The sequence below is a fragment of the Osmerus eperlanus genome, chromosome 15 (assembly GCF_963692335.1).
Source record: "Osmerus eperlanus chromosome 15, fOsmEpe2.1, whole genome shotgun sequence".
Taxonomy (NCBI): domain Eukaryota; kingdom Metazoa; phylum Chordata; class Actinopteri; order Osmeriformes; family Osmeridae; genus Osmerus; species Osmerus eperlanus.
Genome location: NC_085032.1, coordinates 11,072,952 through 11,099,519, shown reverse-complemented (window position 1 = coordinate 11,099,519; position 26,568 = coordinate 11,072,952). Strand labels below are relative to the sequence as shown.

The following is a 26,568-nucleotide window of genomic DNA, read 5'->3' as shown; positions in this document are numbered from 1 at the left end:
GATGTGATTCTAAATGAGCCATATGAGAGGGGAGGAAACGGTGGGGAGCTGGGCGTCGGCCCCGCGCTGTGATAGGTCGGGAGAAAGGTTCCACCCGGGGGAAAGGTTCCGCCATATCTCCAGCGTTCTACAAAGTCCTGTTGAGGCCATAACAGGTGCGGGGGGGGCTCAGTTTGAGGCCATTAGCTCTAATCTGGCGCGACAGGCGTCAAAAGGTTCTGTTGGTGTCCTGGAGGGATTGTAGCGTTATTCCAGGCACCTGGAGGAGTCACGACACTGTGGGAGTGTGGGGTGGGGGGGGGGTGAGGTGGGGGAATGCCCCCTACGGGCCTTATACATGGCGACCTGAAACATGATCAACCTGGGATCAGTAGATCAGTATGCAACTGTGGTGAGAATCTCCATGGGCATCTTGATGCCGAGCTAGTGAGCAACCTAGTGAGACATTACACAACACAATCGGTGATCCATGTCAAGAAGCAAAATATTTGAAATATAGTATATTGCGTAATGCCCTACGCATGCATTAAGATATTCAACCGTTTTTAGGAGTTTATCATAAAAGTGAATGAAATTCATCATTCAAGATGAAGTAGTTGCATTTCAACGTGGACGTCTTTGTTTTTGTGAATGTTTTGATTTCTGTATACTGTGCTTTGCTAAGATCTGGCCCGAGGCTATTGTTTTTGATGTCCTTGGTTCCTCATCACTGATTAGACAGGAGCTATGTTAGATCAGCAGTTCACCAATGAGTAGACGGGAGATTCTCAGACCTCAGCATGTGATTGGTGGGTCTAGCCCCTGCGGGATTGACTAACTAATGAGCTGACACTCCTATCATTCTTCAATAAACATGAATCTAATCAAATCTGTTACTTTGAGACATTAGCATACCTTTGAAAACTGTTTGCTGTGTATATTTTTGGTTCTTTTTTTCTCAACATAGTGTAGACTATGTCCTAGTGTAGACAATGTAGTATAGTGTAGACTCTGTCCTGAAGTGTGGACCATGTCCTAGGTACTATACATGTAATAGCTGTGTCACTTTCTTTTTTAAATGACAAGTGCATTGTAAAGACGGCAGGCTTCTGGGCTTGGCAGCACAGACAGACAGCATCAGTAGTCTGTGTTCTTGGTTGGTGGTGTCCTGCAGCAGTGTGGGGCTGCGGGCCCTCCGGGGCGGCGTTGCTTGGGCGATTCCTCCTACGTCCTGTCACTGGCTGTCCCAAAGGTGTGCTGGAGATTGACACCCACAGAATGAAGTGTCTCTGTTTCACACCACAAAGTAACACATTCTCTGGAGCTCGAGCAGAAACTGGCGTCTGGTTTTCAGTGGTCATACTCTGTAGCTTTGTTGCAGGAGTGTCTGTCTGGAATATCTAAAAGGTTCACTGGTTTCGCCTTGCAAATAGTGACCATCCATTTGTACTACCTGCAGATTTAGACTGTCCAGTGTTTCTCACTTCTCACCCAGCTCTTTGTTTTGTGGAGGCTGTTATGGACACCAAAGGAATTACCTTGATTTAGGGTTTGTCTAAAATCTCAGACTACTTTTGATGTTGTTTCTTGTCGTTTTTTTCTGTTGATTGGTATTAAGGGTCTTATTTGACTGGCTTGTACTTTTTTATTCAACTATTATTTAGGGTTTCCAGTTTGACACATTTTGAAGAAGCCCTATTCTGCTTGTGTTTTCAATGAATGAAAATCCAGAATATTTAATTTATGCACATAATGATATAGTAAAGCAGAGATGAGGTTGCCTATGTCTTTTTTAAGCTTTAGCCCTGTACTTTAACTTTGCTTCCTCCTAAATCCTTCTTCCCTACACCAGTGTAGGGGAAGCCTTTACTTTGAGTTGGTGTAGTGAAGCTATGGGTGGGTAACAATTGATGTGTGTTATGGGTTTCAAAGATTAGACGGAATTATGTTGTTTACAAAAATTTATTCATACAAATCTTACAACACCTTTTTTTTTAAACATTTATAGACTTGACCCTTGTGGATCGCCATTTGTCATTATAATGGTACTCTCTAATATTCAGGTTTCTACACAATAAATATATAGATAGATTTTTTAAGTTTAATCTTCACGTTTAGTAAGGCTATTGGCGCTTTCAATATGATACACATTATGCTTCATGGAGAGAGGGTAAATGATGATGTTTGCTGCTATCTATCACAAAACTTGAATGTCTAGTTCTCTAAAAACAAATGCAAAAAGAAATTAGTATGAGCAAGAGAGCTCTGGCTCTAAGCCGGATGGCACTAAAGATCCAATCAAAGGTCTGCCCAACACAAAAACAACAACCAGATAGTGGAATGTAAGCTGATGATGTGCAGCATTGTAGGGCCACTAAATAGCCATCTGTGATTCGTGGCGATTTTAAAGTCGAAGCAAGGCACCATAGCCGCAAGCTGCTTCCTGCGTCACAAAGCCTGGGGGGAATGCAGAATTAAAGAAAGATTGATTTCATACACACGATTCATCAGGCAGGTACAGATCGAAGAACTTTGCCCCACAGTGCTCATGATACAAAGCTCAGATATATGTGTCTTGCAGGATTTGTGCCTGGTATGGGAGTTCTCAACAGTGTCAAGGAAGAGGGCACCTTGTGTGTTTGTGCTCGGGGACAGACGAATGCTCTGTTTTTCTCATTTCACAAGGCTCATAAGAACGTGTTTCAGTGAGTTTTCAATCTTGCCCATGTTATGATCAGGCAATGTTGGTTTATATTACCTAAACCTGGTTTCACCCAAGGGTGAACACACAAAACAGAGACTGGCTTTCTGCTAGACTGTTGAACATAAATACCTCTCCCTCCCTCCCTCTTTCAGTCAGTACGTCCCTCGTGTAAAATTGATTAGGCATGGTCCACCCCCGCCTTTTTACTTGAGCAATCAACAGGTCTCACATCTTAAGATTTGGTTGGAATCCATTTCCAAACGCACATTACATCAGGGTTAAGTCTCTCTCGGACTGTCTGTTGGGTGGTTTTTCCAGCATTTCAATGCTAAAACATTCAAAACAACAATCATACAAGTCTGTTTTTGGCATTATATAACTTTACATTGGACTGTTATAAAATCTTGCTCGTGAGAGAAGACAAAATGGACAGTGGGGTAGAGACTAAGGGGTCTAGAAGATCTAAGAGATTTTCTCTGGTAGTACATTCATCAGATCGTTCCTCAGAATACGGCAGTAGTGAAACATCCATCACAGTTTGTGTACTAATGTTGGGGGAGATCAAAAACAAAACAACATCTAGAAATACAGGTACTGTATGTATATGTGAATCAGTGAGCAAACAGAATCATATCATTGCAGTGGTTTGCACAGATTTGGTGGCTAGTGCAATTACTTTAATCATGCGATCTAGCAGGTCTTACATAGGTTCACACAGGGGAAGCACAATTATAGACCAGGAAAGTGCAACACAAAGTCTTTAGATTGCCTCTGATATGTTCCTTATGAAAAACAACAAATTGACGATTAAAAGTGAACCCATATAAGAAGTATCATTGGTTTAAGTAAATAAATTATACTTAAGAAGTAAGATGTAAGAATTCTTTTTTTTCCACATGACAATTTTCCAATCACAATACTTCTTATATAGACAAAGTGACAAAGAAAACCTTTCACAGCATTCCAGGTTTTCAAGAGCATTTCAAACACATGGATAGCACTAGAGAGGAACACAAGATAGGTACTTTGCACAAGTTCAAAGGTGTAGGCTTGTTTTCAATTACAACAAAGAGGAGGAAGGAAAGAAAGAAAAACCTCAAAAGCACTCTGGTCCTCATGTCATGTAAAGAGGGACTTTCTCATTAGTGTCCCCACCATTGTCCTCAAAGGACCGTCAAAATGGATGACTGCCATCTGTAAGCTTCTAAAGCCATGTTTGGTCAAACCATTGCTTATTTATTTTACGATAATGTTTAGCGGCATTTTCACATCCTCCTATAGGATGTTTCCAAGGAATTTAGATACATATTTATAGCCATTAACATTGATATGTACAACATATCTATGCATAACACCAAGGGCTGTTTATATTGCATCCATATTCACATTCATACATACTGTACATGCATGTCTGCCATGCAGTATATAGTTGTGAATAGAGATACAGTTGCATGTACAACATCTCAGGAGAGACAGGAGCACAAATGAGGAGAGAAGGAGATCGGGTTGTGTGTTTGGAGTGGAAAATCACAGGGGAAGGTTTAGGTGAGAATAAAGAGGGAGGGACAGAAGGTATCCCTCAAGACATGGCCTCGGGAAAGAGCCAGGGACTCACCGGAAATTCGGGAGAGAACTGTTTCAGCCAGTCTCCCAAAATTGCCTCAAACTCATCCCCATCCAGGAGGACATCAAAGTCTATGTCTTGTAGAATATGGTGAAAACCTATGTCTTCAGGGCTGTTGTAAATAAAAACAACTAAACTCTTAATTTCAGTTTCGAAAAAGTAACATTCAATACATTGATTGTCTTTTAAACTATTTATTTTCCCTCACATTCATATCTGTAAGCTATATCTAAATGTTTAAAAGACAGGGTTACAGTAGCATACTGATCATGTGCACAATTTCATCATCTTTAAATAAATACTTCTAAAAATAAATAAATATAGGCTATATTTAGGTTGAACAAAAAGGATTGGTCCACAAAGTAGATCTGTGCGTTCTCAAGTGCTTAAGTACAAAAGAAAAACAATATTATTATCAAAATATTCATTTTAATGGCTTTACTTCATACATAAATACATGTTTAAAGAACACAAGAGCAATCCACTGATTGTTCAGTTATCTCAAAATGACTGGGCTGTACACACATGGTAGTTTGGTTTAGCAACGCTACAAATACGCTAGTCGGCGTCCTTTGTTTCTATATCTCTGTCTATACCTTTTCCCCAGGACGGCCGCCAGGTATTTCTTGACTGCCATTTGCTTTCGGTAACGGCTGTAGCTGTCCGTAAACACTCCATCCGAGTGCCTTTTGGACAGGGGCTCAGAGTCGTCTTCCATGGTGTTGCCTCCGCTAAGAAAAACATAGGCAGCACAGTTTTCACTGTCATGAAATTATCCTGACACCGAGTGCCCTTTGCTGCACTGCATTTAAGTCTTAACATTCACACTTTTGTCCATGTTTTAAACAGTTTTTGATATTTGGAAAAGAAAAAAAAGTGTTTTTCGATTACTGCGGTAGCCACGGATGTGCTTGGTAATTGCATCCTAACCCATCTTGATCCCTTGGGGACTAAGCCACCATACATTATTCATAATGAAAATTAAATATATTCAGCCACGTGGATTCTGAGATTTGCTCCTTAAAGGGGAAATATCTGTGCTGAGATCAACTGATAATCAGACAATAGCTTCCACACGTAGTGCACTTGGTAGATTTCATACCGTTCAAATATGAGTACATATGAGTCAGATTAATGGGATTTTACTGGCGAAAGACCATAGACACAAAGTAAAATTAAACGGAACATAATATGAATTGTGAGCAATTTGAGGATCCGTTAAAATAAAAACGCACAAAGACATAAACAGTAAACAGACACACTCACCCCTCCCCCCAGAAAATTAGTTGGATCCTAAAATAAGAGATGATCAACCAAGAAGATGTCCTTACCCTACACGTTTTGTCATCAGATACTGAAGATATTTCCTTGCTGACAACTGACCCAGCGCTTTCCTGTAGGCTTTATTAAACATTCCGTCTGCATGCCTTTCCGTTCTGGGATAATAAAACGCCAAACAGGAAATCATCACACACCCAGCTGAACAAATTCACCAACTTTAACGCGCCTTATTATCTAATATTAAATGTAAGCTGTTTTTACTCAAGCTACATTCGTGCCCGATGCCAGCCTTCTTTCATTTGTATAATTGAGAGTTATTAAACCGGTCGCCTATGTCTTGATTCAATCAAACTTGTCAAGCTCGTGACAAATAGGCTAATTGCCTAAATGTTGAGGCCTAATTCCATTTAGTTTCCAAAAAAATGGGATTCTTGACATACATTGATTAACACAAAACATTTAACATAGATGAACATAAAAATAAGAGCCCAATAATGAAATGTTTGGCATGAATGTCATCTACATTTAGAAATAGACTGGGTGAAATGATAGTCACCTTTTTTCCGGTGGGTAGTATAACTTATACACGTCGTCAGCAACAGACGGCGGGCTTCGCAAAGCAATTTGATCACTGTCAAAAGTCAGGTCCGGTAAAGAATTTCCATCCTCGTCATAAACCTCATTGTTAAGTCTGAAATCGGAAATAGATTTGGAAAATGTTTGGGAAATGTTATAATTAATAAATGAGCATAACATGTAAAACTATGTCCTTTACTTAGGATATCGATTATTAGTCAATAATTGAAGGGTTCCACAAGTCAATCAAGTTTTGCCAATGATGTATTTAAAATATTCATTTAAATGAAAAGATCATAAATAACTTTACTGGGAAATCAATGTTGCCAATGGAATACTAGCCAACAACTACCCAAATGATTAATAGGCTATGCGACAAAATAAATATTTTAAAAACAATACAAAATTACTTCCTGGAATATAGAATCAGAAAAAATAACTATATTGCAATTCTAATGGGACCAGCCTACAGAAGAGAGAATCGATGAATAGTTTTTTCGAATCACGAGTTGACAAAATACGTTTCCCTTTCGCTCTAGGGTATCTTTCCAGTTGCAATGGCTTTGTATCATCGACTCTATATAAGCCCTATTCTAATGCATCGATGTCCAAGCCCATAAAACAGTACAGCATATTATCCGAAATTGTTTACAACTTGCTTTCTTTCAATAAAATACAAACATATTCAAGTAATAAATTCCTTGTGTGGCTAAGCGGGGTAAAAAATAATAATACTTGTTCCTAAACATAATGTATGGCGGTTATCCATGCAAAAGTAAAGATAGGTAAATTGTACGTACCTAACGTTAGGATAGCTAAGCCCCATAGGCGAGCAGTTGACGCTGTAATGCATTATGATTCCATAGATGAGTAAGGCTAAAGTCGCTTTACTAGACATTGTCCTGCTGTGAAAGAAACAACACACGTTAGATATAGTGCAATTCTCTCCCAACTACAACACTGGTACGGTTAGGTCGAAAGGAACGAACATACATGAGATACAGATTTACACACGCACCTTCACCTTTACTCGTTGCATGCGTGAGAGTTTATCAACTTAGCCTACTACAAATCATGTATCAATTAAATTTAACATTTAAAGTCTGTTTATTGCGCCTTTCTTACTTGATGCAGCTGCGTAAAAAGTTTGGAAACGCTACAAACCTATTGCAGTGTGGAGTTAGCCGCTGGATGCGATCCTTGGTAAACTGTGAATGGGAGAGTGAGATAAGATCTCTCTCTCCCTTTCTTTTCTGTATCCCTCTCTCACTTTCTGCTTCCACGGTAAAGCGTCTCTTTGTCTCCTGAAGCTCCTTCAGTGTGTCCAACCCTCCGTGCGCTCACACGTGAAATGCGATTCTCAGATTTCTGTGTGCACACAACCCAAGGATAGAGAGTGCAAACATCTGTCTACACGGAGGAAACTTTTTTGCTCTGCGAACCAGTCTCCTCTGGTTATGTAGCCTATTCCTGAATCCAAAGGCATGCCTTTTTCACCTGTCACATAGGGGATAGAGCCTACGTCATCGCCCCCATCCTCTCAGAATATTGTACTGTAGTACTTTTCCTCCTCCCTCAATGAAACGGTCAGTCAACGGATGTTCAATCCAAACACGTAATTATAGCACGACTTATGAATACTAATATTTGACGAATGGCAATAACCGGGACAACTAAGTGAGGTCATTTTAGGAACTTGGTACTTTGGTAATCTATCACGATTGTGTCAATGCCGAGAGAAACTGCGCCCCGCGAAACTGATTCGCGGGGCACACTCTACTAAGAGATATATTTTAGCAAAAGGTTGAAGGTCAAGGACATTGTGCCCCAAAAGTAGGCTACCTTTTGGATGGAAGACTTGTGGTGGAGCGGAGCTGTCCACATCCCTGGTGCTGACGCGCTGCAACTCCGTAAATCTTCGTTGTATGACTGTTTTAGATCACGTCTACAGACAATAGGTATTGAATAGTTTAAAATCTTAAATTGGAATTAACTCACACACACGTTTCATTCTTAAACTTAACCAAGTGGCCCTATGATTGTATTTATTTATTTATTTACAATTACTTGTGAAACAGGTTTGTAGTTTAGATTTCAGCTGCTTGATATTCGTTTAAAATTGAGGGATGGATATTGTTGTCTTATATAAAAGCTAAGTATGTGTCATGAATGGACAGGTACTGCAATAAGTTCACGATTCATGCGCAAATCCTGGATCATGTGTGGAATCTTGATGATTCAGACCATGTCATCTTCACCCGTGTTGACGTCATGAGATGTGACGAACATTTATGGACTTAAAAGCAGAAAATCTTGCACTTTTGTATTTTCTTTCTAGACATTGAACATCTTCCACAAAAAAAGTATCTGAAGTTCGTTTATAAACTGCATGCGCTGCAAGCATTGAGTGAGTACTGCACTCAAGCGGTTATAAGAGGTAAGTGCACTAGAAAGTCCTGGGCCCCGAAAAATAAAAAATAAACGTGTTTTCTTAAACTCTGCAATGACACACACAAAAAATACTATATGCGCCATATGTTTAAGTTTACCTTTAAATAGCCTAGGTAAATCGACAGAAACGTAAGGTAGGCTATAGGTCTGCTAAATGCCTGAACAATTTAACTTTACCCGACATCTGGTAGCATTCAATTAAGAGTAGGCCTCTGAACGACTAAAAGGATAGCATACGCCGTTTTTGTTCAGGCAGATCTTTCGATAAGACCATGGGTCAGGCGATCCCCAGGTAATATTGATGTGAAGGAAGTAGAAAAGTAATTCATGTGATAGCAGATGGATGAGATTGTCTATATACTATAATCATAACAATTCAGTTCAGCTGAATGGTTCTGCAAACAGTGCCTGTCCGAAATCCAGTAAATGTTTATTCCTTTATGACCCACATGCTGGATTAGGCTAAATTAACCGCGGGTTTAGTGTGTAAACAGGGCAGGGCAACTAAAAAGGAACATGTGACTCACGATATCATGTACTTTTATAAAAATAAAAGCCACTATTTTGTTGACTGTGTTTTATGACTTGCTTTAAATGGGTTAGGGCTATAGGTTTAACACTATGAATACAGCCTTGGTTTAGGGCATAAGGAAATTGAGATGTGTATATAGCCTACTGTAGGTGTGTGCATGTGTATGTGTAATGATAATTTTTTAATTAGAAAATAATTTTCCATTACTTTGTCTCGTCTACTCGAGATACAAAATACTATAAACGTAACGCATGTTCCCAGACACAGGACTACATTGACTCATACTCATTACGCTCAAATAGTCTATCAATTTAGGGATGCATATCTTCTTACATTCACAATTATGATTGAAAACGACAGGCTACGCACATATTTAAATAACCTTAAAGCCAGTCTGGAAATGAACAATGTAAAGGAGGATGGTGGCCTATACCGAAGAAGAGATTAGGGACATTACCGTAGTGAACAATAAATGGCCAGTAGGGGGTGTGGCAGGACCTTTTTTGACAGTAAATGCAAAGCCACAGAGCAAGTCCAACAGAGACGAATTTCAATAATGTATTTAGCAGAATGTTTTAGATTCCCTCGGCCTATTGTTTTTGTATTTAATGATCAATATTTTGCCAATTTGTAATTATTAAACTAGCCTCAGTGGTTTTCTGTACCATCAGCTTTGGAAGCGTTCCCTGGAGTAGCCCAAGGTCCGCCATGTTGTTGTACGGATTGATGCAAGTTTAGTGGAGAGTGGAGAGTGGAAGCGGTTGGAAGTCTAGGTCACACTCACAACCAGCGACTTTGTGGACTATTCTGCTGCCATCATGTCGTTAAACGCATACCGGTTGATTCGTGGTACTTTAGGGTGCATCTTTTTTCAACTCGTCTGTTGATTTATTTCCTAGAGCATTTGTGTAGCTTCGATAGAACTTCATCTTTCTACTCATCTCCCAAGCACAAACCGATTGCTGCATGGATGGAGTCAGGATGAGGTTGACTGTGATTTCGAGGGTTAAATAGCACATATTTTGCTCGGAAAGAGAAACGGTTGGAAATACAAACTGAGACGCATGTGACAGAAGGACGTGGATTTTTAAAAGGTAGGTTTAGGTCTTTGTGTGATAACCACAGTAGCCTATGGTCTAAAGGCAAAGATCTTGGGCCGACAGTCGCTTTTGCATTGATTGTTTTTGTCAGATCAGAGTGACCTCAAGAAAATTGCGGTATCCTACAGAATCAAGCATGTTATGTTTTTGGCCATCAATAGTTTTCGCTTCATGTTAGTCCATTTGTTTGTAATAGGCTACTGTATCCGACATCTTCATGAAACAGTTAAATAGAAAGATGGACCAACCAACCCATGTAGCAACAATGTTGCATTGTCCTGACTCAATGTAACCGCATGGCAATGATACGTTATCTAAAATGTGATTCTAATTTGTTGTAGTTAGCTGCATCAAGTTTGTCAGTCATGTTTGGACACGGAACGTGTGACAGAGCGTTAATATTTGCCATGCATTAGACTCAGCAGGCGCAGCGTAGCGTTTGCTGTCAAGTTATTCAATCAAGATGACATTAACTTTACACCATATGTCATTGGGGAAAGGTCGACACCATACGAAGTAAATGGAACAGTATAGTTAACACTGGCTATAGTCGAAGAGAAAATTGTTGGATCACCTTCACACTAGATGAAGAGCAGCAGACCATGTCATTAGGTCCAAAATATTATGTCTGAAACATCCAAGGCCTTTAAGTATTATTTTATTATTATTATGTCTTCTGCTGGGCTTGAGACAGAACATCCCCGTGCCTTGATGAGAGACACATGTATTCACGTTCAAGTTGTCACCTAGAAGTCCCAGCTAAGTGTTGAGAGTTGTAGACCTTTAAAATACCAGTTGTAACATGTATGAGTACTTCCTTGGACTGAGGGCATTCAGTGAAACACTACATTCACTGCATGGGGAGTCAAACTCTAGCAATATGTAGTACACTGATGTGACTGAGTTTCCTGAAAGCTTCCTTGATCATCATTGTCATTATTATTATCATCATCATCAGAAGCAATACTCTGGAGGGACTACCAGCAAGCAGCAAGCTCCTGAGAAGGTTTCACCCTCAGTTACCTGTACGAAAAAACTGTTTACCGGTCAGAACCTTACTCAATGCCATTGCCATTGTGAAATTAAATGATTTGGTCATATGCAGAGGTCAGAATCGTTTGAAAATACTCCCTAAAATTGAATCAGTTGTCTGATGTCAGCCCTTTCTACAACTACAGACTAAATCCTGGTATCCGCTCTCAGACAATGTCAAGTTCAAACCCAGCATGTTGGAGTTGGCTGGCTCTCCACCTGAATGTGTCCCAGGGAAGATGTCCTCATGCTGCCTGGCCTGTGGTCAGGAGGTGTGGGAGCTCAGGTGTAGTCTCTGTTTCTCATTCAGACACTCTGAAAAGTAACCACAGAGACACAGTGGGACAAAGGAGTGACGTTGGACATCGCTCTGGGTCTCGTTTACTTACTCTTACAATAATAAAACATATGAATTTAGCAGATGCTTTCATCCAAACCACTGAGCTATACCCATTTCCATATGAGGATTCATAATCATCATGAGTCATAACCCAGTATGAATCTGCCTTTGACTCAGAGGCATCGCTTCATTTTTGGTACTGTATGCGGTTGCAGTTTCCCAGGACCAGATTCTACCCTTGGCATCGGTGCAATGTGAAAGAAGGCGTGGGCCATCGTCTGTTGGTGTAAAGCCGGGCACAGCATGGTAGAACTCTCACGACCCTCCCTGACTGCAGCGGTGCTGTCTGCTGCATCCAGCTCTGAGGTGGGGGACTTCACACAGGCCCCTGGCCACTGTGGGTGGGACTCCTCCCCTGTCAATCATCCAGATCTCAGCTGGTAGAGGACATGTGGGATACCCAATGAAAGGGAACACGTCTGAAGATGTTGTGCACTGAGTGCGTTTTTTGCAGAGCAGGGAGGACATTGGTTTGCTGCCTAATTTGAGCCCATCTGAACGTTTTGATTTCCTCTTTCTATCATCCTACACTCATTCTATCACCCTCTCTCAGTCCTTCTCTTGTGGTTGTGGAAGCACATAAAGGTGTCATTTAGACACTCCATTGGCTGTCCTGAATGTGGGTATTCATCATTGGTGTTTCCTGTGTGTGTGTGTGGGGCGGGGGGGGGGGGGGGGGGGGGCTGAAGAGGGGATGTGGAGGCAGCAGGTGTCCTAAAGCACAAAAGCTCAGTGGACCGAAGCTCCAACTATATAATTTGGTCCCTAACTCAACGCTGAGTAGTCAGTACAAAGCCCTGGTAATCAGTTATTGTGGTGTGTGTTTCTGTATTATCAAGAGGGAGAGAGTGTGTACTTGTGTCTGTTTTTAAGAGTTTGTGTGAGTTGTGTGTGTTTGAAAGAGGTTCTGTGTGCTGAGAGAAAGTGTGAGCCAACAACTCTCGCAAAGCTTGTGTGGAATTCCCTCTCGGAAGGAGGGTGGAGAGGGAACTACAGACTTGCCCTTCGTCAGTAATCCTGTCTGGCTGTATAGGATCTGAAATCTGCAGAATGCACAGTATAGCAAAATCTGGTCATTATGTAATAGTAAATAAAAAACATTGAAACTGCTTTGTTTCTGGAATGTGACATCTGGCATTGAACATAATAAATCCCCCTCAACCAGAACTGGAAAGTAGATTTTTTTTCCCCCATTTGTTTTCGTGTGGAATTTGTGTGACATTTTTCAATCCTCTACGATTAAGATATTTACACGTGGAACGGCTGGGATCAACAGGGGTATGCAGCCAAACTTTAAACTTGACATAAAAACACAGACCTCTGAACAGTTGGTATTATACCTCTGTATACCTTATTAAGGTCATCCTCCATTAATTTTGGCCACCACCCAAGGGTGACCTTGGGGATAGACTGGACCTCTAATCTGGACCTCTTCCCACAAACCTCCTCACTGCCCTAATCTAGATCAGAGCCTTGGCTGAGGTAAACTGTCTGGGGGTCAGAGGTCAGAGATGACAAGGAGCCTCAGGTAGGCGTGGTGATTTATGTGTCTCTAGGGAACTTTTATCGGCCGAGGAGACGAGATTCAGTTCAGATTCGACAGCAAACATGAGTTCTGGTACACAGTTTTTCCAATTGATCTAATTTCAGCTTCCACTGTCATGTCCTATAACAGAATGATGTGCTGAGCTTGGGAACAGCATGTAAAGGACCTCAAATTCTCTTGTCAAAATAGTGTTTGAACAAAGACTTTGTTAAAAAAAAACGCTGGGCCTATTTTTGCTTCAGTTTGCTGCATGGCAACATAAACCATGATATGTAAGTCCTGAATCTATCACTATCCCAGATCAAACAGCTTTGATTGAGGCTAATTAGAGGGACACAAGGACAACTTTAACCTAGATTTGAATGGTAGGCTACATGCCAAGCCCTAACTGAGCAACATAAAACAGCTGACTGGACATCTCCCATCTGTGTCTCCCATCATCTCCATTTCAGAGCACAGTGAGCCATGGAGTGATGCAATATTTGAACCTTCCCCCAATCTGAACTGTTCACCCGCCTTTGAGTTCCTGTGTTTCGTGCATCTCCCAGATAGACATTGTTCTTCACTGGATGCCACAACTGGGATCCCTTTTATGTGAGCACACAGTTGTAGGTCATATGTAGCGCTCAGGGCAACGCAGTGCTGTGCTGTCAGCAATTAGAGCACCATGTTACTAAAAATATCACTTGGCCCATGCACTGTTGTATCCTTGCCTTTTGAAGCATATTTAAACTCTAGATCCCTAGATCTGTGACAAATATTCTGTCCTTGTGATGGAAATATATGATGGGATTATGAAAATCCACATTAGAAACAGGGTTCACATTATTTTTTTAAAAACACCCTAGTGGCCAAAACTCTGAGATTACTCGTAATGGTTAGGCCATCTGCATAACAAACCTTCATACTTGTAGCATTTTGTTAAGTTATGTCAGAGTTCAGTACATTAATCTGTGATGCTCCCACAAGTCTAAATCATCTTCCCCAATAATAAGCTTTCTGAACTATCATCTCTCATCTGTGTTGAAATACAAAGTGGCAGCTAAGCCCATCATGTGTCATTAACTGAAGACATGCTATTGAGGCCGTCGGGGGGTTCGTTCAGAGCTGCCGAAAGCTGCCTGCCAAAACCACCCAAGAGCACGTCTTCACAGCTAAGAGCCTTGTTGAAATCCTTCAAGATGAGATCTCACTTAGGTTCGAGGCAGACCAGTTGTGTTGTTTTCTAGTCTGAGTTCTTCAGTTCATATTGTGCTAACAACAGGCTGGGGAGTTTTTCTAATTGATGAGCTCTATTTTAAATCTTGAGCCGTTTCATTCCACTCCTCCTCTGTTCCCTTTCTCTCTCTTTCTCCTACACACACGGTCAGACATAGCCAACACAAAACCAGGTTTGTCTGTCTGACTGGTGGTCCTAGTCAATTTTCTGTCATTATCCTCACAGCCAGGGCAAATCCTCCCTGGTCCTAATCCTCCCTGTGGTTGGTCAGGATGATTCTGCATGGCTTTCATCTCAAATGGCTCTGACCCCATCGTATGTGGAAGCCTCTTGGCACACTATCCTATTCTGTAACTGTCATATCTGACACACATACACACTGAAAAACACCACTAACGTTGTTATTCATCTCCACTGTGAGAGAGACTCCATTATGGGTTAGGGTTATGCCTTGTATTGATATGAAGTGTGGACATGAAGTGTCTTCCTTGAGGGTTTAGGTTGGTTGAGGGGCAGTTCTATGGGCATATGTGAAGCCCTCTGTGACATGCTTGCGTGTAAAAAGGGCTATACAAATAAATTTGATTTGATTTGACAGCCAACAGTATGTCAATATCAATTCTAAACACAAAATTGTACTTGGGACATACAAAGATTTGAATTTGATTCAAATGTAGGGCAACGTGCAGAAAAGAGAAGAATAGTTTTATAATGTGCTGTCTCAGAGAAGTGTTCAGTTGTGGATGTTGCTTTTATTGCTTTAGGGTCATAATATCATATTTCACCTTTTGTGTTCCTTTCTGTTTAGTCAAATGTGCTGGAGGAACAGGTGTGTGTACACACCCCTGCTGTTGCTGCAGTAGGTCTTTATGGGTTTCCGGCTTCCTGATACTCTCCTCCTTCCTCTCCTTGTACCTGCCAACTAAGGTTGGGAAAGGCTTGATTACAAAGCACACTTCTTATTGCCACATGCTTCCAATCCCAGCCTTACCCTCACCTACCTCCAAAGTTAAGAGTTTTGGTCTGAAAGGGTATTAAATACATTGGGACACATTACCAACGATTGAGTCAAGAGACTGTGGTGCTGGCTTCATCAAAGTAAAAAAAACACACAAATGTTTTTTTTGTGTCCCTGAAAGAAAATCTACCATCTGTTCCCTGTATCGTTTGCAGATGCTCCAAGGCAAATAAGCATGCCTGGGATGCTGGTCAGGTCCTTAAATCATGGCCTTTGTCCTTTGCTGACCCCTGAATCTCGAGACTGCTTTATTCTAATCGTCAACTTGAAACTGGCCACAGTCCACTGAACCAACAATCTTGTAGTAGTGAGTGAATGACACCAGGATGTTGGGGTTCAAGGGGAGATCATGTTTGGCTCTTAAAAGGGAGATTTGTTCCAAATCCATGTGGCAGAACATCTTCAACAAAATCTGGATAAGATTTATCAGAAATCAGATTTATATAGCCTAGGCAAATATACAGAATCCGCAAATGCTGACCACTCATGATCAGGTTAGAGAACTAGCAAATAGTCGAACCATAAAATTATATTTAACTAGTGTTAAGTTTATGTAAAAAGAAGCACTTTGAGTTCTCTTTCTGGGGTGGGCTCATTTTGATGGTTTCCCTGCAGCTCTGCTGATGAACTCGATGACACACCAGTACCATCCCCCTCCTTCTCTTCCTCCTCTGATGGAGATTAAAAAAAAACGACCTCTGAACTCCTCCTGGCTGTGCTGTTTACAGGATCTGGTGGAGAACTGTCTCCCAGAACGCAGCCTTTTATAGGAGCGTGTCTGATTGGGTCCATGTTCCCTGGGTGCTTGTCTTTGCTTGGGAAATGCCTGGATGTTCAGGCTGGCTACTTCTGTTGTGGAGAGGAATGACAGCAATGCAGAATGTGAACACTGGTCTGTAAGTTTCCACAATGACTTTTTATCTGCATGGTTTCACAAAAGGTGAAGAATATAAAAAGGTTCTGAGGTAAAGCGTAAGCAATGCATATCTACATTTAATGTGTGGGTAGCAAAAGTATTATTGCATTTATTATGAATTACTTCCTACATAATGCTGATTTGGTGATTTGTTCCCTCATTAACAGACACATAATGACTTAGGCAGTTTGAAAATGTTGCTTTTCTTCACTTAATGACATAAAAACACTCCTAATAAGTTAAGAAGTCAAAACGAAACTAAAACCCTTACGTTTTTTTATACAAATTTCCTCAGATGTCAATATGCAGTGGGTAATGTGGCTAGGCTGTCGTCCATACAATAGTTTTTAGTTAGACCAATGAATCTACAGCAAGTAATAGACCACAGATATTGGTTCTCTACAAGTCATAGTCAAGACTAAAGCTCACTAAAGCTAATATGTTGCCGTGTGTCTGTTTAGACGCCAGTATGGGCTGCATCGAGAGTAAAGAAGACAAAGGTCCCACTATGAAGTACCGACCGGATACCACCCCTGCCTCTGACCCCAGCACCGCCACCCCGCACGTGGGCCACTACGGGCCGGACCCCACCCAGCTCCAGCAGAACCAGTCCCCTCCCTCATCTTCGGGCCCGGCCGCCGGCTTCAACAGCCACGTCATCACGCCGTTCGGAGGCGCCTCATCCATCATGACGCCGTTCGGCGGGGCGTCGTCCTCGTTCTCGGGTCCCATTCCGACTGTGTCAGGTAAGCCTGAGCGTCTTTGTGTGTCCCTGAACACGCGTGCGTGTATCCCCTGTCCTGTTCCAGATACCGTCCCTCCTCCTATGCACTGTCTGGTCAAGCCACTTGAATGAAGACTTGAACCTCAAAGTCTTGCTTGGTTAAATAACATTTTAAAAATCACATTGTCTACTGGCACTGTCAGTAACAGTACGAAAGCAACCGGTAGTAGCAGTAGTGGTGTCATATTTACCTACAGCCTCCCAGAACAGCCTCTGATCAAACGCCAGTATCAGAGGTGCTTCCTGAGTCCTGTCTGTCCTCCGTGACCCTCCTCTCCCGCAGGTCCACCTCTTCAAGTCCTCTCAGGTAGAAGGATTCGCTCCGAAGTGTCTGAACGGCTGATAAGAGCCAGAGAGATGAGATTGAGCGCTCCTGTTTAGAGGGGGATTAGTCTTGTAATCCCCCCTCTATGCTAGATTATCTGGTTTTCGGAGAGGAATGGGTTGGGGGGTAGGACCCTGCTGCATGGTATTGAGCTTCTGCAGCAGATAATGGGATTAGTGTTGGTGGCTTTGTGCTCAGTGGTGGGTGGGTGTGTATGATCTCCATGGGAGGTGTGTGTCATCTGCTGAGCTTCCGTCTGTACCCACTAAACACAGTGTTTACAGACTTGTCTTGTTTACCTTAACATATAGCCGACTTCAGCAGTACCTGGTTGCAATTACCAAACAGGGTCATCCAACAGCACTGCCCTGTTAAATATTGTCCACCTCATTTAGCCCATGTGTCCGTTATCTTCACGCCTGGGTCAGTATTCCACAGCCGAAGCTCATTACTTCTAGGACACACCATCTATCTGTGCCGAAGCCCTTCAGTGTCGATTCACAGTGTTACTCTTATGTTGTGTTGGACCTGTTGTGCTTCTGTTTAGACTGGGAATATCCATTCAGTACAGTCAGGCCACAGGCCACGGTGAATCGATGGGAACTCATCAAGTTACAATGCACAGATCTGTGCATTGTAACTTGTAAACACTGTGCGACCAGTGACGCAATGCAAACACACACACACACACACATAAATATACACACTGACATGTACACACGGACACAGACACACAAGCACCAGCGTGACACTTCTCATAACTCCCATCTGCTGACATGCCTTGCATGGTCCTCATGTCAGTAGTGTTACACTCATGTACCTGCATGACTGGTCCCTCAACTGACCTGGTAGATCATTCACAGTACGTGTAGACTACACAGTAGTCTTGTCACAAACACCTACATTCTCATCTCCAACATCCTTATGTTAACCTCTGACTCCGTCCTCCATCTCTTCCCGGTTTCCAGGTGGGGTAACCTTCTTCGTGGCCTTGTACGACTATGAAGCCAGGACTTCCGACGATCTGTCCTTCAAGAAAGGAGACCGCTTCCAGATCATAAACAACACGTATGAATTACAGGATCTTCCCTTCCTGGTTTACTGAAGACTGCGTTTGTTTCCTGTTTATTCTTTTGACAGAAACACAGCGAAAAATCCATGTTAAACTGAGATGAAAATGGAAAAGTGTAGAAGCTCTGTTTTACATGTTGAAGTAGAGATTGTTAGAGTAGATCTCAGACCCCCCGTGGACATAAACTCGCTGACAAACCAGACTGCTGCAGGGCCCAAACAGTGAGTCACTGTCTGACTGTGAAATTGACTCTCACCTCCCCCTTCTTTCTCTCTCTCATTCACTGTCACTCCCCCCCCCCCCCCCCCACAGAGAAGGGGACTGGTGGGAGGCTCGCTCCATTAACACGGGGAAAAGTGGCTACATACCCAGCAACTACGTGGCTCCTGCCGACTCCATCCAGGCTGAAGAGTGAGTAAGCCATGTCACCCCCCCCCCCCTCCATAACCTCATTACTCCTCCCACACCCCCACCTCAGCAGTACTGGAGGGGTGGGCCTAACTGCATGGGTGACCGTTCATCACATGGCTCTCAAGTGCTCCACATCCTGGTTACGCAGCGCTCTGGCCTGTGGGTGGGGTGGGGGTATTGGGGGGTAGGGATATATACATTAAGCTGAGAAGCATTTAGTTGTGTAGCAGTTAAGCCAATTGATGTGTCAGATGACTCGTGCAATGGCTTTACCTCGTATAGTTCATATGCTGGTAGTACGTACTAATCGTCTTGTGTTTAGTCCGAAGCCTGTAATAAAAGTTTCGGAAGCGTGGCTCTCCTAGATCATGTGATGTGTGTGCTCATTCAGGTGGTACTTTGGTAAAATGGGCCGTAAAGACGCTGAGAGGCTGCTACTGAATCCAGGAAACCATCGAGGCACCTTCCTGGTGCGAGAGAGTGAAACTACTAAAGGTTAGGATGGTTTTCACACTGACACAAATGCATATGACAAATTCCCACATTGACGCCCCCTCGCACATGTACTCGGTCTCTTTGGTTGTAGATGTTGACACTCTTGGTGTGGATGGACGAAGAATGTGTCTTTGTCTCCGACAGGGGCTTACTCTTTGTCTATACGAGACTGGGATGACACCAAAGGGGACAACGTGAAACACTACAAAATCCGCAAACTTGACAACGGAGGTTACTACATCACCACTCGGGCGCAGTTTGATACGCTACAGAAACTTGTTAAACACTACACTGGTAGGTCTCCCTCTTTCCCTCGCGCGTTTCCCTCATTACCCTCTCCTTAAAACTTTGTGTCTTCTCTAAACTCTCTAAAACGACCTCATTGTCTCACAGATAACTTAATTCATTTGCCTCTTCTATTCATTTTTCATATCAAATCCTCTCTTGGGAGGTTTTTAGGTAGCTGTATTTGAGTCTGGGAGTCTCTAGCTGGCCGCCTTTCCTCAAATTGAATATTTAATGAGAGCCATTCCTGAGTGGTTTTCTCTCTGCTGCTGGGGGAGAGGAGGTTAAGTCTCCCGGATCCCTCTCCTCTCTCACACTCTTCAGGTCTGGAGGTCTAACATAGAGAAACTCACCCCTCATTCATTTTTCAGCATTCTTGTGTGTGTGTGTGTGTGTGTGTTGAGGTTCCCTTGTGTGAGAAAGCTGCTATGATTCATAACCAAAGGCTTGTTTGTGTATCCCTGGTCACTTCACACACCGTCACGTGAGAAGCGTAAAAAACGAAGCCTAAATATCGGTTTTCCTATAAAGTCCTTGAAGGGGGCAAAAAAGCAGAAGATGTGTGTTTAAAAAATAAATAAACAGCTGTAGGACACCCTACATAACTGCTTTTCTCTACAAAGAAGAGACAGAATGGCAAAGAGCGAGTCGTGACTCCCCCCTTCTCTCTCCAGAACACGCTGACGGGCTGTGCCACCGGCTGACCACAGTGTGTCCCACAGTGAAGCCCCAGACCCAGGGCCTGGCCAAGGACGCCTGGGAGATCCCCCGCGAGTCCCTCCGCCTGGAGCTCAAACTGGGCCAGGGCTGCTTCGGAGAGGTCTGGATGGGTAAGGAAGCGCAGGCACACAAACACACACACACGCCTGTATTGGCGTTAGATGCCTACCTATGAACACACACACACGCATCCTCTGTAATCACGCATACACTCACAGACATGCTGCTGTGTACAAGGATGGACTGTCTAATAATAGTCTGTTTGAATGAGACAAAAGGCGCATTGCTTACAGTAAACTCTGACAGACACGAAGACGGATATAGAAGTGCTTATTTATAGCTGCTCTTTCTGTCTAGGCTGTAGGAATCATCCACTTCCAGCAGATGCTTCCTGCATTGGTTGTCTTTTCTCTATCTTCACAGGAAGTAGCATTCTGTGAGAGTTTGGGACAACTCCTATCGATGTGTTCTTTTCCTTGTTTATCTCTGATCTCGAGTAGAACTCGCTGTCGTCCTCAAATCACTGCCTTCCTGTGTAACTGCTCTGGACAGTACGCATTGAAGTAATCAGAACCTAACGACCAAGAATGTGGCCAGTGTTGATATTTGTGTACCCTGTGTTTGTGTTGACTCCTGTTTCCTGCTCTAATAAGCCAAAGTACTGTGCCTGTTCTGGGCTGCTACAGGCACATGGAACGGTACCACCAAGGTGGCCATCAAGACCCTGAAGCCAGGCACCATGTCCCCCGAGGCCTTCCTGCAGGAGGCCCAGATCATGAAGAAGCTGCGGCACGACAAGCTGGTGCCTCTGTACGCCGTGGTGTCTGAGGAGCCCATCTACATCGTCACAGAGTACATGGCCAAAGGTACATGTGTGCAAGCAGAAACAGCCACACACGTGGACATACATACATACACACACACACACACACACACACACAGACCATCCTCCTCCAGATGTGGCATGTCGAGGACAGTTGGCATGATTAGGCTGTGACATCACGTCTGATTAGCGGTGTAATGCAGCTGTAGTGAGAGCCAACAACAACCGACTGAGGCCATAAGAGCGCTCCATCAAACAGCTTGTGAAATTCCTCAGGCACAGGGTTAATAAAGTTTGTTTTAAACATATTCATAGACACGTTTTTATATCGGATGTTTTCTGGCAGATTTTCCTTGAAGGAAAATGTACATTTCTGGACGTTCTAATTAATGTTCTGTACCATTTCAAAGTCTTTGGAAATCCCCTTGTGGTTTGTGGAGGCCTGAAGCGGACATGTTTAATTGAAAACTGCAGCAGTTTTGCGGCTAGCTTTCATCTTCTCAGCTGCAATGAGATTTCCAGATTTTTCCGTCATTCTTTGTAAGCGATTGAACATTAATGACTTATCCCTTGGAGTCAACTCAGTGACCTGTGTGTGCAAGCAGTGTTTGCATGTGTTTGTGCTCCTGTGTGTGTCGTGTGAGCAAATGTAACCTTCAACATTTCCCAGCCTCTGAAGTGATGTCATAGCATGGTGATACACATCCACTTCTGCCAATCCTCATGAATGTTACTGGTACTGTGTTTCTAGGAAGTTTGCTGGACTTCCTGAAAGAAGGCGATGGTAAATTCCTGAAGCTTCCTCTGCTGGTGGATATGGCAGCACAGGTGAGTCAGGCGACACTGTGCCTCTTCTCCTCAGTAACAGGTGATGTCAAGCCGTGTTTTACTGAATGTTCTGGCTTCTGTACATATTGATGTAAACTTTAAAGACGCCTAATATAAGATGAATGTCACCTTCCCGAAGTAATGTATGATGGTGCTGTGTTCTTGGTGATCTCTCTCTTTCTCTCTCTATCTCTTTCTCTCCCTCTCTCTCTTTCTCTCTCTCTCTCTCTCTCTCTCTCTATCTCTGCATCCCTGCTCTCCTCTCTCTTTCCTACTGACAGAAGGTCTGCCTCCAGTTGATATGAATTATTCAAATCGGAGTCCCCGAGACAAGGCGCGGTTGAACGGACGTGTTTGTTTGTTTACAGATCGCTGACGGCATGGCGTTCATCGAGAGGATGAACTACATCCACAGGGACCTGCGCGCCGCCAACATCCTGGTCGGAGACAATCTGGTGTGCAAGATCGCTGACTTTGGTCTGGCCAGACTCATAGAAGACAACGAGTACACAGCCAGGCAAGGTCAGTGGATCACCGGCCCAAAGGACAATAATGAGTTAATGAATCATCGTTAAAGGAGGTGTGGGGAAGGAGGGTGGGAAAAGAGGGATACTCGTGGATGAAAGAGTGATATCACTACTATGGATGAAGCCTGCTGCTTTCCTCGTGGTAAATTTGTCTAATCGTGGAAAGCAGATGCTTCCATTAACTCACATTAGTTGTGGTGAGCACATTCCAGCCTAAGCAGGTTTCTGCTACTTTGTTTCAACACATTGAAAGTCTCTCTGCAGTGAACTTGATATTTTGGAAGGTCATTTTTTCCCTCTAAACCTCTCACAATGTTGAAGACGAACAATGTCACTTCCATTTTTCATTTCTTTCAGTGTGCAAAAGACAACTTCTGGAAAATACTTTTTTTTTTCTCTCTTTTGAACCCGTTCTGACAAAATACCAAAGCTTTCTACCAAGGTTTAGATTATCCTGAAATATCCAGATCCAAGACGGTGCATGCACTGACGTCAAGAGTTGAGCTGTCACAGTGGGGCCTGGGTACTCCCTGCTGTGATCTGGCTCTCTGGTGACCCCTAGTGGAATCTAATATCCTCTCCTCACTTTTCCCCATTTCCCCTCCACCTCCCTCCCTCTCCTTTTCTGTCTCTTGTCTTCCTTCACGCCCACTCTCCACTCCATCCCTTACTCCCGCCCTCCTTTTTCTTCTTCTTCCCTCCCTCCCTCTTTCTTGCTTCCACCCTCCATCCCTCCCTCCCTCCCACCCTGCCCCTGGTTTGCAGGAGCCAAGTTCCCCATTAAGTGGACCGCCCCCGAGGCTGCCCTGTACGGGCGCTTCACCATCAAGTCTGACGTCTGGTCCTTCGGTATCCTGCTGACAGAACTGGTCACTAAAGGCAGAGTGCCTTACCCAGGTGAGAGGTGTTAGAGGAGGAAAACACAAACACACAGGTTTAGTATATTGTAGGGTGGATTTGGCTGTTTTCTTACACAGATTTAAAGCTGTCATTTGACATCATGTAAGATAATGTAAGAAGTAATCAATGCTTTGGTAACATGACACCATGGCTGAACAGTGGGGCTACCAGCACTTGCTTTATGGCCCAGGTTTAGCTTAGTATTCTAGAACAGACGGTTCTTCTGAAAAGAGACACAGACATGTGGAGCGCAGGCCTAGTCAGAGAGAACTCTCCCCACTGTCGGCCTGGTCACACACTGAGAGACACAGATGTGAGGTATTGCTGTCCTAGGAAGCACAGTTCCTTCGAGAGCTAAGCGACACTGTCTGCTTTTGTTTCTGCTGGATGAACACCCTCCTGTCCATAAACACACATACATTCACACTCTCACACGCACACACACACACACACATTTGCAAACACTCTCTTTCTTTCTTTATCATACACACAAATGGGCAGACCCACACTCAGACTTTCACACTTTTGACTCTCACACAGACATAAACACACACATATGCATACACGCTCTTTGTCTTTCTCACACACAGATATACACACAGACACTCACTCACGTGAACACACACACACACCCTGAGATTAGATGAGGCCATCTGGTTGGGGCTGATCTGGAGGCTGAACACCATTCTTTTTTTTATAGCCATCTGTGCCAGACAGACAGTCCTCTTGGGGGGGGGGGGGGGGGGCAGGCTGACTGGTCCTCTGTGATGCTGATACAGACACCAACCTTCAGGCTCACTCCGTAACCCCCCCCCTCCCTTTTCAAAGCTTCTTTGTGGGTGGGATGAGTGAATGGGGGGGCTGTAGTATGATTTAGATGATCTACTGTACCTCGTGTTACCAAAGCCCATCAATCTTTGTGTGGGATCATCTTCATTATGTTGTTGTGACCCAGGTTTCATGCTTGACTGCACAGTTAATGCAATGAGCTTTAAACTGAGGGTCACACCCTCCTTTTCCTTCTCCCCATCCCTTCTCCTCTCCTCTCGTCTGGTCCTCATCCTCTCTATATCTCCTCCTCCTCTCCTCCCTCCCTTTCTCCCTCCCTCCCCAGGCATGGTAAACCGGGAGGTGCTGGAGCAGGTGGAGAGGGGGTACCGTATGCCCTGCCCCCAGGGCTGCCCTGAGTCCCTCCACGAGATGATGAAGGTCTGCTGGAAGAAGGACCCAGACGAGAGGCCCACCTTCGAGTACCTGCAGTCCTTCCTAGAGGACTATTTCACAGCCACAGAACCACAGTACCAGCCTGGGGACAACCTATAGTCAGATTGATCGGACTGCAGCACGGCCTAAACACTCTGTGTATCCCTCTGTCCTGGATTGCGGACTAGTTCTTGAGAAGAGGAGGGAACACGATGAATGATGTACTGAGAGCTCTAGAAAGCTAACTGGAAGCTGTCCTTATGAGTTGCACATACCACTACATTTCATGTTTGTTTTTAAGTACAACAAATGTACTTTATTTTCCATTTATTTACAAACACAAGTTTCACTGTTTGTTTAGGTACTACTTGTCTGCTTTGACCATAAAAGTTTCCCTTGTTTAATTTCGTTGATACTTTCCTGAAGTGACCAATCAGTTTTTTGTTGTGTTTCTGATGTTGTTAAATCATGGAAGAGGCATATGACTAGGTGTCTCAACTAGGCTCTTTGGATGAAGAGCTTTTTGAGGGTTTGAAAATGAACAATTTCTATTTTGTGTTCCATTTTGTACTCACTGCATTTTATCAGTTTGACTGGAATCTTTCTTTTATTTTCTGTTTATCTGAATGGGTGACATTAGTGATGCGTATAGACTGATATCAAAAAAGAATTATAGCTTTCTGTGAAGTCCGTCATCTGTTTTTCTGTTAGCTTCAAAACTTGTTCATAACATTAACAGCAGTTTTTTTTTCCTAGGCCTGTCACAGATGATTGCTAGGTCAAGTTCCACAATTTCTTGAATTCACTCCAGTGAATGAGCCTTGCGAGACTGAAGCTGTCTCTATCACTGTGAGCCTGCTGAATGTTCAGCTGTAAGATGACTCAACCTAAACCAATGGTAACCGAGGCGGTGACAGTCACTCAACAGTTGTTTCTACACATATCATGACACGACTACATGACTTGTGGTGCTTGAGAATTAATTTGAAAATAAGGCGAGATAAATACCTTTAAAGTCCAGAACTGTTAACAGACCCACCAAATATAGCCGTGGTTGTTTTACTTATTGTGAATACCCCAAGGCATTGTGGTCTGCTCGTGTTAGTCTCCAGGCTTTGCATCTGCAGTCTTAAACAGTGGTGGCCAAGCCAATGGCCTTATTGACCAGCTGTTTTTTTTCATTTGACTTCAAGTTATGTCCACAAAGGAGACATTGCCAAAGTACCTAAAAACTGTTCTTCTGTTTTACTTATTGAATGGAAAACATTGTGAATTCAAATCAGTGGCAAAGAGAAATATTTGTATTTCTTTTTTTTATGGGTCATTAAGAAAACATGTAAACCAGTACAAACAAATTGTGCAATTATAATTTTTTATACTGAGTGTCACCTGGGTGTCAAAGTTGTTACTTTGTTACATGTCACTTTTAACTTTTACTTTCTAGACTCAAGTCAGCACGGTAGCCTGTGTGATTGAGAATTATCTGCAGATGGTCCAATGATTTAATTTAAGGGCTTTGTACAAAGTTGTGAAATCCTCTTTTGTTTAGAATATGAAGAAAATTGCGATGCCATGTTCTATGGTGGTATAGTGAAGAAATAACTACGGTTTGAATACGAATCTGAGGAATTTGTACAGTTGAAAAATAAAACATTTCTGATTTTAAATCGCCTAACACTTCCTTGTTTATCTTGAGTTGAAGGACATTTAAGATTAATGAATTTTAACATTATGAACTTGAATTTACTTATTAGTCATGATACAGGAGTCTTACTGTATCCTACTGTAAATTGTACTTTATTAATTTAAATCATACA

The 26,568-nt window shown here is 43.0% G+C and overlaps 2 protein-coding genes across 6 annotated transcripts; one reads left to right on the top strand and one right to left on the bottom strand.

Moving 5' to 3' along the window:
* Positions 1-1,932: 1,932 nt before the first annotated feature.
* Positions 1,933-7,644, bottom strand: adcyap1a (adenylate cyclase activating polypeptide 1a). Of its 5 annotated transcripts, XM_062480027.1 has the most exons (7): positions 7,329-7,640; positions 6,965-7,069; positions 6,145-6,279; positions 5,639-5,743; positions 4,904-5,038; positions 4,299-4,419; positions 1,935-2,436 (listed from the first exon to the last, which is right to left on the bottom strand). In XM_062480027.1, exons 2-7 carry the CDS (start codon positions 7,060-7,062, stop codon positions 2,428-2,430), a joined length of 603 nt encoding a protein of 200 aa, XP_062336011.1. In that variant the 5' UTR covers positions 7,063-7,069; positions 7,329-7,640; the 3' UTR covers positions 1,935-2,427. The 5 variants fall into 5 exon arrangements, with proteins under 5 accessions (XP_062336010.1, XP_062336009.1, XP_062336012.1 ...); XM_062480026.1 differs by having other exon boundaries at positions 1,933-4,419; positions 6,965-7,066; positions 7,329-7,643; XM_062480025.1 differs by having other exon boundaries at positions 1,933-4,419.
* A 2,109-nt stretch (positions 7,645-9,753) lies between these two features.
* On the top strand, positions 9,754-26,418 carry LOC134034670 (tyrosine-protein kinase Yes). Its single transcript, XM_062479176.1, has 12 exons — positions 9,754-10,241; positions 16,840-17,124; positions 18,456-18,555; positions 18,872-18,970; positions 19,362-19,465; positions 19,610-19,759; positions 20,425-20,580; positions 21,157-21,336; positions 22,045-22,121; positions 22,490-22,643; positions 23,414-23,545; positions 24,663-26,418. The coding sequence occupies exons 2-12, from the start codon at positions 16,848-16,850 to the stop codon at positions 24,869-24,871; spliced, it is 1,638 nt and encodes a 545-aa protein (XP_062335160.1). The 5' UTR covers positions 9,754-10,241; positions 16,840-16,847; the 3' UTR covers positions 24,872-26,418.
* Positions 26,419-26,568: the final 150 nt, after the last annotated feature.